The following is an 11,335-nucleotide window of genomic DNA, read 5'->3' on the forward strand; positions in this document are numbered from 1 at the left end:
AAGTACTGGATTATACCAAAATGAACTCTTTTTTCAAAAGTTCTTTACTGGGGATTTTTAAAAGAAACGTTTTGATGATATTACAAATATCTTTATTATAGATACGGCCAAAGTCATATGAAGAAACATATGTATGTACAAGAAACTGAACAGATTGAATAAACGTATTTTCATCAACACGATAAATTACAGAATACAGAAGGATAATGGGTAATTCAAAATACTTGAAACTAGTTGTGTTATAATATATTAAGTTCTTATGTGGTAAAAATTACAAAGTGTTTCATTTTCAATAAATGTATCAACAGCTTCATTATTTTCTGTCACAATGGTTCTACACTGTGATAATATAATGAGTCGACGTGATTTCATGAAGAAACATAGCTCAAATCCGATTAGGAATCTGCACAATGCGTTAAGAATAAAATTCCAGATTTAATAGCTGCAAAGAAATATGAAAATCAAAGCGAAGGTCAGTCAACTCAGGTAATAATAAAAAAGATCTTAATACCTAAAAAAAATTATGTAGATTTACTACTCAAAATTAAACACCGCAATTTGTGATGAACATAAAGTTGATTTTTGCGTAATGCGCGCTCCTAAAAATATTTTAAACATTTTTTCTGATTAATGCGAATCTTATAATTTTAGGCCACCAAAGAAAAGCTGCTATTTTAAGTAATTTATTTTTTATAAGTGTATACACAGAGTTTTTTTTGAGGTCAGCTACCTAAGGCAAAAAAAAAGCTCACAGTCCGGAAAACCAAGTTTGCGTCATGCTGCCAAAATTTGGCAGCATGACGCAAACAAGAACGGTAATGTTGAACAATGACGCAGGATATAACGTGACCGTTAGCATTGATGATGCAATTTTAGCCATAAAAAGACTCGGCATTGAAACAAGGGCCGACACCAATAGAACAAAAAACCTCCTAAGAACGAGTGAAATGAAAACTCCCCGACCCATTGCGGGAAGGAAAATCCGAGACAGAGTACGAAACTCCGAAATAAGAAGGATCTGCGAGGTCCAAGATCTTGTGCGATGGGGAAAACCAAGAAGACGTTTCTGGAGAGAGCACGCGGAGACAGCAGATTCAGAAAGAGTGGTGAAAATGGTGTCAAGTGCAATACCAGTTGGCAGAAGACCCCCCGGAAGACCACTAAAAATATGACGGGGCAGTTGGATGTCCGCATATAAGGAACAGGCTCCGAGTAATAAAAGGACGCAGTCCTAGAGAAAGCAGAAGAAGAAGAAAAAGATTGTACAATATTATTTTTAACGAATTGACACTTCATTCGACTCAGTTCATTACTCCAATACCCGGTTTCGTCGGAATCCCAAAAATATTTTGTATTTGAAAACAAAAAATGAAGACGACTTTTTATTATCTGCCATATATTATGTTTTTATAATTTACAAACCTCATTATTATATTTGATTTCCGATCTTTACATATTTGCTACTTGTGAAAACCTGCAATTGGCTTATTTGTTTTGTTTTTAATATATGATAAATGTATCTGTTAGCTATTCAAATAAAGAATAAATTTAAAAAAAGATAAAAAAACGACCTTCTGTTAAATTGTATATAACTACATTCAGCGTTTTGAATTTTAATTATTTTTTAAACATGTTTATTTCGGGACTAATGTCAGTTACAACCTCGTATCCCATAATCAACAGGCAAAAGACGGGTATTTTGACGAAAATTTGAATGCAAGTATAAACTCATTTACAACTCGAAAAAATTATGTGTTAGCGGTTGCGAGAATTTTCAATTTAGTTTTTTGTGTCTCCTGAAGGGTTCACATTTGAGGGTTACAAGGCATTGCATGTTCGCCGGCGACATGACGTTTCATATCACAGTTTCGTACGCATGTATAATTACACTGTGAGCATAAGAATAGTTTCTTGCCAGTATGTGTGTACATGTGTTGTTTTATATATTTTTTCTGTGTACATGTATAACTGCAGTGCGAACATGAGAACAGTTTCTCGGAAGTATGTTTTAACATGTGACGTTTTAAACCACCGTTTAGTGAACAACTAAAACTACATTGCGAGCATGAAAACGGTTTCTCGCGAGTATGGGTAAACATATGTTTTTGTATATTACTTTTATTCGCACATTTATAACTACATTGTGAGCATGAGAACGGTTTCTCACCCGTATGTTTAAACATGTGTTTTTTTAAATTACTCTTCAATGCACATGTATAACTACATTGCGGACATGAGAACGGTTTCTCGGTAGTGTGCATTATCATGTGACGTTTTAAATATTGGTTCCGTGAACATGTATAACTACATTGTGAGCATGAGATCGGTTTCTCGGTGGTGTGTACGTACATGTGACGTTTTAAACCACTGTTTAGTGAAAAACTAAAACTACATTGCGAGCATGAATACGGTTTCGCGCCAGTATGTGTCAACATGTGGTTTTCTATACTACTTTTACGTGCAGATGTATAACTACACTGCGAGCATAAAAACGGCCTGTTGCCAGTGTGGGTCAACATGTGTTTTTGTAAATTACTTTTACGTGCACATGTATAACTACATTTTAAGCATGAGAACGGTTTTTCCCCAGTGTGTTTCAACATATGTTTTTTCATATAAATTTTCTGTGCACATGTATAACTACATTGCGAGCATGAGAACGGTTTCTCGGTAGTGTGTTTTAACATGTGATATTTTAAATATTGGTTCCGTAAACATGTGTAACTGCATTGTGAGCACGAGAACGGTTTCTCGGTAGTATGTATTAACATGTGACGTTTTAAACCACTGTTTAGTGAACAAGTATAACTACATTGCGTGCATGAAAACGGTTTATCGCCAGTATGGGTTGACATGTGTTTTCGTATATTACTTTTATTTGCACATGTATAACTACATTTTGAACATGAGAACGGTTTTTCACCAGTATGTTTCAGCAAGTGTTTTTTTAAATTACTTTTCAGTGCACATGTATAACTACATTGCGAGCATGAGAACGATTTTTCGCCAGTGTGTATTAACAAGTGACGTTTGAAAACACTTTTCTGTGAACATCCAAAACTACATTTAGAGCATAAGAACGGTTTCTCGGCACTGTGTGTTGACATATGACTTCTAAAATGACTTTTAAGTGCAAATTTTTTACTACATTGCGAGCATGAGAACAGTTTTACGCCAGTACTCGGCAACACCCATTTATTAATAGGATTCTTTAGTTTTGTTGTATATTGATTCTTCGATAGTGATTCTGCAATACCAGATGGTAGATTAATACTCTCCGGAGACAATTTTGGCGACGTAGTAATATCTGAAAAGAAAAAGTTTTATTAATTATCTATGTAGAAGCAGTGGGCTAAAGTTTAGCAGAGATATAAAGAGTGATCATATAACAAGCACGCCTATATGTCTATATAAGCGTGCTTGTTATATGATCACCCATAGAATTAGAATACACACATATTCCGCTAGAGACAGAAATATCGCCTGCGCGCATGCGTGAAGTGGCCGCGTAATGTTTCCAGACTGCGAACAATGTATTAGCATAATACTAATATAATATTGTTTGTATTATGTCACGTTTTACCTCAAAAAGTATTTTAATGACTGGACTATAAAAAACGGGTACATCATATAATCATTTAGTAATAAAGTAAATAAAAAGCGTTAATACTATACTACGGCTTATTAATAGAAATCCAGGTAAAAAATTGTCCCGACGAAGAGACGGGTTCGTCTCGAAACCGGTAGACATAGAAAAGTCGGTAAGTGGTTATTTACAAATATTTAATAACATTTAGTAAAATGTTTGACCACAAAGTTAATGCTTTAAAATATTAACAACACAGAACGTTTGGTCCCACGGAGTTGGGACTTATGTCTCAAAAAATGAGTAATAAACTGTTTATAAGTAAAAAAATAAATAAAAGCTCTCAGGCCATGGCTTGATGAAATCGTATATTAATTGAGCAGATCCACAAAGGAATTTATTTGGCATTAGGGATGCTTTAGAACTTCTGTCCGCCTTGTTTCGGTCTAAATTAACAATAAATATTGCTGCAACAGAGGCGAAAACATTTTTGAGAAGGGAATGCGAAAGAAAGATCTAAATAATTCCCTAGGGAGGAAATCAAGCCAGTCTGCAAACATTTCGACATACTCAAACATTGTTAAATTAACTCTCTGGTAAAAGAAGAAGAATAAAAATTGGAAACTTGTTTTCAGGCGTTGCCTAGTGGGTGAATCGGTGCAGCCTGACGAATCTCACCTGCGTGATAAAAGTTTCAGCTCTTTCACTTTACAAAAGTCAGCGGATGGAAGAGTTGAAGAAACAAGTATGTTTAAACATAGGCAGAATGGTGAATGTTACACAGTGTGTAAAGTGGCCACTTGAGCCAGCCAATGACAGGTCATAAGCCATGTAAATGCCAAGACCTCCACATTCTCTTCTCAAAAATGTTTTTCCTATATGTTGCAACGAATTTAGATCTAAATACCTCCCTAGGGAGGCAATCCAGCCAGTCTGCAAACATCTGGACATACTCAGAACATGTTGAATAAAAATTGCACTCTTTAGTAAAACAAATCGAATTATCAGTTAGGGCTCTACTTTGGTACAACATAATTTGTCAGCATGCGTCGCACTCCGAGTATAAACACAAGTCGGTACATGATTACAACAACAGGTTTACTAGTATGGCTGTACTAGAGCTAGCTGTTCCTAGATATTGCAATAAATATGGCAAAAGGACACTGCAATACAGTACGACTAAAATATTTAACATGTTACCAAACAATATTAAAAATACTGAGTTAAATACAGGAGTGAGACGATTGCTCAAATTACGGCAATTCGAAAAAAGTTTTTTGTGTTAGTGATGGTTTTTAATTTTTAATAATGTAATAAAATATGGTATAATATGTAATGTTTTTCAAGTAAAATAATTATGAATGTAGGTTACGTATGAATAATCAAAGCAATGAATAAGAACCTGCTGAAGAATTGTAAATATACAACTCACCATGGCTGGTATTCCACACGCTCTCGTGGCTGTATTATCTCGCGTATTTACATACAAAATACACAAGAAAAACTCTTTTCCGCGCCACGAGTGTGGTTCGGAATAGCAACCCAGGACTTTAATTTAAAACAATTATGTAAATATTTTTGAAATAAAGAAAGAAAAAAAATAAGAGTGGAAAATGAAATGAAAGATGGGACATCCTCGAAACATGCGAAATGATATTGAGAGGAGAGGAAGCCGTAACATAACCATCAGGGGTAGATACTTTTTCATTGAGAACATTATTGCGACCTTTAACATTACCCAAAACATTTAGTTAGATTGAATTGACCAAACCGTGTTTGTTTTTTCCGTTTTGAAAACAGTTTGAGACAGACAGAGTTTGAGACAGTTTAAGTTTGAGAAACATATATGAAACAAAGTGTGTTTGCATGCAAAAAATAAAAATCCCTTAACTTCTTTCTTCTTTACCCCCTCCACAAGATCCACAATTGCACCCCAGGGGTGGAAACACAGAATAATGAAGCGGTGACCATATGCGTTGGAAGGCCAAAAAAGAAGGGGTGACGACATTGCCTCGATTAGATTCTCAGTAAGAACACAAAAATTAAATGTATTTTTTTCAAACCTGGGTGTTCTTTGATGTAATTTACCACTGCAAATAAGCCTCCTGGCCTGTTGTAGCGAAAAAAAAATATTCGACACGTTTGGAAGAGGCTTTTATTCAATAATGGAGAGAACAAGAAGGAGGAATATAAAACATTTTTTTTTTTTTTTTTAAACATGAAAGTTATCTCACTCGTTTGTTTTAATGACTCATATTTACTGGGTACAAAACGCCACTATGATAATGTGTATCTTCGAAATGACCTCAGTCAAAAATTCAATTCATAGTGGAAATGGAAAAAAAACGTTTTCTTACCTACAGTGGTGCAAGAGGGTTTCAAACATTCTTGTTTTATATCAGGATAATCAATGTCGATTTCCGTAAAGATCTGTACATCACTCTCTAGAGTATACTGTTGTTGAGTACTGGTCCCGGTTCAGGCTTCACGGAATCAACATCTGGTTCCTCGCTTTTGTAGAGACATGGCGTCCTCTTTTCAATGTGGAGAATATTTTCTTCTACATCGCCAGTCCCCGGTTCAGCCTTCACGGTAGCAATAACTGGTTCCTCGCTTTTGTAAGAACATGGCGTCCTCTTTTCATTATGGAGAATATTTCCTTCTACATCGCCAGTCCCCGGTTCAGCCTTCACGGAAGCAACCTCTGGTTCCTCGCTTTTGTAGGGACATGGCGTCCCCTTTTCAATGTGGAGACCTTCTACGTCGCCAGTCCCCGGTTCAGCTTTCACAGTAGCCACACCCGGCTCTTCGCCTTTGAAGGGACATGACAGACTTTCTTTAATTCGTAAAATATCTCCTACGTCACTAGTTCCCGGTTCAAACTTGACACTGACTAAAGCAACCGTTATCTGTTCCATAGTATTCTGGTTGAGTCAAAGACCACGCTTTCACCTGAAAATGATCACGATGCTGATTTGAACATAATTATCTTATTTGACTTCGAGAAATACCAAGACGTCTATGTACATATTTATGGATTTACTCAAATCTTTAGTTACGTTGGACAAACCTCGCTCTGAAAAGTAACATTAGATTCCAGGGTGTTTTTATGGGTATAAAACATCAATGGAATAAACTAAAGTTACTCCTTTGTTGGTGGAAAGCGGATGTATGTAGCTGGGGATTACACGCTCGTATGTAGATAAAAATACCATAGAAAATGTTAATAGTCAAATGTCATTGGAAATGCTGCCAGCTACGCAGTATGCAATGTTGCCAGACTAATAACACTTGCGGACCTTTTATTTATTCATAAAATACTTCTTGGCCAAATTGACTGCCCGGACCTACTCTCTTCGATTCATTTCAATATCCCATCTAGGCGGACAAGACACGCAAAACTTTTTCATATGCTGAAATACAATACGAATGCAGCAACAAATTCACCCATTTATCATACCTTGAACAATTAAGTAGATACTTTTGACATCGACATTTTACTAGACTCTGCAACATTGTTTAAAAATAATATTCTGAAAAAAAATTAAATCTTAAACTGTAATTATCCTCACTCATATCTTTTTTATGATACTCTCACTCGCACACACACATATACACACCCTTCCACCCACCTTTTCTCACTCACACACACACACACCTTGTTTTGACATACCTAGTAAATAATTTAGGCTCTAATTGAAATGTAACTAAAATGTCATTTTATACCTAAGCGTTATTTTCCCTTCTTGTTCTTTTGATATTATTTAGTATTGTGTTGTATTCTGTTGCCTTCTTAAATATAAAAACAAATAATAATAATCTTAGTACGCATCTAGAGTGTGACATGCCAACTATTGGATAAAATAGGGATACAATCCATTTTGAGTTTTGTAATCACACGTATGATTAAAATAATGTTTTATTGGGAATAAAGGTTAATTGATAGCCCGATTGATGATAAAAGTGAGATGCTTAAGGTTACATTTTTATTTCGTCAAAGGAACAAACAACAACAACAACAACAAACTATCACGCCGTTTCCCCGTAGGAGTAGGCAGAGAGGATAGAACGCCATAACACTATATCTTGGCATACAGACCTCGCTTCCTCTACATTCAAACATCTTCTTATGCACGCACGCCGATTATTCCTACTTTTGACATATCCATCTTCAAGTATTTGATGGACTTGATCGTGCCATGTCTTTCTCGGTCTTCCTCGTTTTCTGCATCCATCAACATTTGCATCGTAGATCCTTTTAGTCGTTCTTTCGCTGTCCATTCGCTCTACATCTCCAAACCAACGCAGCACCCCTTTCTTGATTCTGTCAATAATGCATGTCTCAGCCATACACACTTCACGGATCTCGACATTTGTGCACCTATAATACATCGTTTTACCACACATTCGCCTGAGGGATCGCATTTCAACAGCATTCAACCTACTTTCATCATTATTTTTCCAATTCCATACTTCGCTCCCATACTTTAGAGTTGGAACTAGAACTCCGCTGTGAACTGCTAGTTTAGCCTCCTGCGATAAACATTTGTTTGCCAAAGTAGATTTTAGTGCACCGTTCACCCTGTTCCCGGCACTCACCCTCCTTTCAATATCTTTATCGGCCTTTCCGTCCCTAGTAAACATACTTCCCAGGTACACAAATTCTTCTACCTGATTCAGAATATCTCCGTTCACGCTGATCTCACATTTAGTTATATTTTCATCCCTTTCAAAAACCATCACTTGCGATTTATCAACATTCATAAGCAAATCGCTTTTCTTGCATACCTCGTAGACTTTTGTTACCAAGAATTGAAGGAACATAATTATAATGATGAAATGCATTAATTTGCCATGTTGTTTCCATTAAATATCGCTCGTTATAAGATTTCAATTCCTTTGAATTAATTTTTCTGGATGTAAAAAATAAATATTCTGAACTGTCCTAAAACAGTAGAGGTAGCTTATTATTAAAGATCTTGAATGATCTATGTACGTATGTAAGAAAAAAATCTGTATGAAAATTTCGAAATAACTTGGGACTGAGAAGTAAAACCATTTTATAAACATTTCATAATTCGATATTATAAAGTTGTTTATAAAGTTGGCAACGTTAGACGAGGACGACCAAGGAAGACGTGGCATGATCAGATAAACCAAAATCTTAAGTCTGGTCATGTCAAAAGCAGACAGAACCGAAGGGCATGTATGACAAGATGTATGAATGTGGAAGAGGCTAGGATTGTATGCCAGGATAGACGTGTGTGGCGGTCCATTCTCTCTGCCTACCCCTACGGGGAAATGGCGTGATGGTAGTAGTAGTAGTAGTTTAAAAACAGAAAACAAATAACAGATACGGTTTGGTTAATTCAATCGAATTAAAAGTTTTGGGTTATTTATATGGTCACAATAATATTCTAAATGAAAATCAGCCTTTTTAGTTCCACGTGTATTTATTTGAAGTGATTTGGCGTTTATTCGTCAGTGTTGCCATATATGAAGCAAAGTGTACACAACCGCAGTGGCGGTATAAACGGTGGCGATGATTTATAAAAAAGATTTATTTTACTTTATTTTTGTTACAACAGAGAAGGAAAAGATTTTTGAGAAGGAAATATGAAAGTATTACACAGTGTGTAAAGTGGCCACTTAAACCAGCCAACGACAAGTCATGTTAAGTTTTTTTGTTTAATAGTTCTTAATTAAATTCTTATTGATTTTTGTGAGTGCCACACCAGAGTATTGTTACTCTGGTGGGTACTAATAGCATAGTATATAAAGATGGCACAAGGGCTGTAATCGCTCTCTATTTCGTTTTTTCTCGAAGACTTTGGTCGTCACGGAGCGCACTGTGCTTTAAAATAAATATTGTATACAGTCCACTATTATCAAGATCTTTTATTTAGTAGAGATCGCCGCCATATTTATTGAAGTGGCTACAATACCAGCACACATTTTTCCATATCATAAGCCCTGTAAATTCCTAGACTTCTATATTCCTGCTCAAAAATGTTTTCTCTCTCTGTTGCAACAAATTTAAATATGAATAACTGCCTGGGGAGAAAATCCAGCCACTCTGCAAGCATTTGGACACACTCAAAACATGGTTGATTTTTTTTGTTGCATAAACACAGTCACTTGAAAACATTATTATCAAAAGTCAAGTATAATGAATAGCTGTGCACAATCGCTTATTTGGACGATTCGCCTATGCAATAGACTTTAATAAGTCTCTTTTCGGAATCTAGCGCTTATTCCTACTTTACATGTTTCAGAAAGTTGCTCAATAAACCATAGTTGATAAAAAAAATAAAAGACGGTACTTATGTAAGTATAATACACGTAATAAACCAGAAAATATAATTAAGTTTATTTATTTACTAAGCTAAAAAAAGAGTGTTTTAAATAATAATTGTATAACGTGAATTATCTTAGAAATGTAGATTGTTTTGTAATAGACTTTATTATTAAGAGGAAGGATTTTTTAATGAAGACACAATTTACTATAGAAATTTGCATGTATAATATTATAAAACCATTATAAATATACACAAGAAAAAAAAAACAGTAAGGTATTTAACCTAAGTCTAAGCTTAAATCTTAATATGATAACTAATTATTTAACTTATTTTACCCGGAGACGCAAGCGGAGTGGATGGCCTTTCGGGTTCACGAGCAGCAAGGGCGCAGGCGGGATGCGGGTGTCGCACGATCTGGACGCTGCTGAGATCAGGGCTTGGGGTCAGATGACGAAGGAGAAAACGACAATTGGAGGTTGACGGCTTCTCGGGGAGACCGTGACGTCCTCTGACTGGAGGGTCAGCACGACATAGGCGCGGGATTGCGACGGAGGCAGCGGTGAGTCCTACGCTGGCGGTGGGCGAGATGACTTGGACGTGGCGGCGGACGACCACGTATTTTGACTTGGCAGACTGGCCAGAGAAGTCCGGAGACTGAGGTGAAGCCGAGCGCCCAATGCTTGATGCCAAGTGTCGTCCTTCGGCAGCTCGTGGAGATTATACCAGATCTTTTGGCCAAGCCTTCTAACGTGGCTGTCGTCTTGGTCTGCCAATAATGGATGTACAACCCAGGGTAGGTACCACTCTATGGGTAAAGGGTCCACATTTCCGCACTGTTGTCGGTTAGGACGAATTCTATTATGTTTACTTTTACTACTACAACTTCATATAAATAACATCAAATCAACTTCTTAATCAAAAATCTTAACTTTAAAATTTTACGACTAACATTATTAAAATCACAAATACATCGTTGTATATTTAACAATATCCCAAGTACTCAATTATAATTTATTTTTGATACCTCAACCATTAAAAAATAATAATTATATCGCAAACAAGCGGGAAGAATTATTTTTCAAATTAAGGTCGACGTTAAACGAATAATTGAACGTAGTTATATAGAAAGCAGCCAGCCAGCCATAGAAAAGTGAAACCGAAATAATAGCCTCTTTGTAAAAAGAGTGAATAGTCAAATCCAAACAACAGTTTGAATGTTTTTGACTTTGACAAATAATAAACAATGAATGCGTTAGTTTTTTTTTGTATTACAAACAAGAATCTTATTATTTATTTAACTAGTTTAAATAATTTGTACGTACGTACCGTAATATTTTTGTAGTGCTGTGGGTGATTTCTGCAAATTGAGAAATGCCATTTTTGTGATTGACACTATTTTCTGGTGAATTTTACAGTTTTTGTATGAAAGCGGTCTGGCTGTCAAAATAAA

The 11,335-nt window shown here is 35.9% G+C and overlaps 1 protein-coding gene across 3 annotated transcripts; it reads right to left on the bottom strand.

Annotated features, from left to right (window-relative positions):
- Positions 1 to 75: 75 nt before the first annotated feature.
- Positions 76 to 6,790, bottom strand: LOC148272870 (uncharacterized). 3 transcript variants are annotated; one of them, XM_088239480.1, is made up of 3 exons: positions 6,657 to 6,786; positions 5,944 to 6,538; positions 76 to 442 (listed from the first exon to the last, which is right to left on the bottom strand). In XM_088239480.1, the coding sequence occupies exon 2, from the start codon at positions 6,502 to 6,504 to the stop codon at positions 6,031 to 6,033; it is 474 nt and encodes a 157-aa protein (XP_088095606.1). In that variant the 5' UTR covers positions 6,505 to 6,538; positions 6,657 to 6,786; the 3' UTR covers positions 76 to 442; positions 5,944 to 6,030. The 3 variants fall into 3 exon arrangements, with proteins under 3 accessions (XP_088095606.1, XP_088095604.1, XP_088095605.1); XM_088239478.1 differs by lacking the exon at positions 76 to 442 and adding an exon at positions 1,380 to 3,307 and having other exon boundaries at positions 6,657 to 6,790; XM_088239479.1 differs by lacking the exon at positions 76 to 442 and adding an exon at positions 3,118 to 3,307.
- Positions 6,791 to 11,335: the final 4,545 nt, after the last annotated feature.

The sequence above is a fragment of the Micrasema longulum genome, unplaced genomic scaffold (assembly GCF_059751315.1).
Source record: "Micrasema longulum isolate JH-2025_06_02 unplaced genomic scaffold, ASM5975131v1 h1tg002172l, whole genome shotgun sequence".
Taxonomy (NCBI): domain Eukaryota; kingdom Metazoa; phylum Arthropoda; class Insecta; order Trichoptera; family Brachycentridae; genus Micrasema; species Micrasema longulum.

Excerpts from the sequence above, each read along its gene's own strand:
- LOC148272870 (XM_088239478.1), bottom strand. The coding sequence starts at position 3,107 with ATGTCAACACACAGTGCCGAGAAACCGTTCTTATGCTCTAAATGTAGT.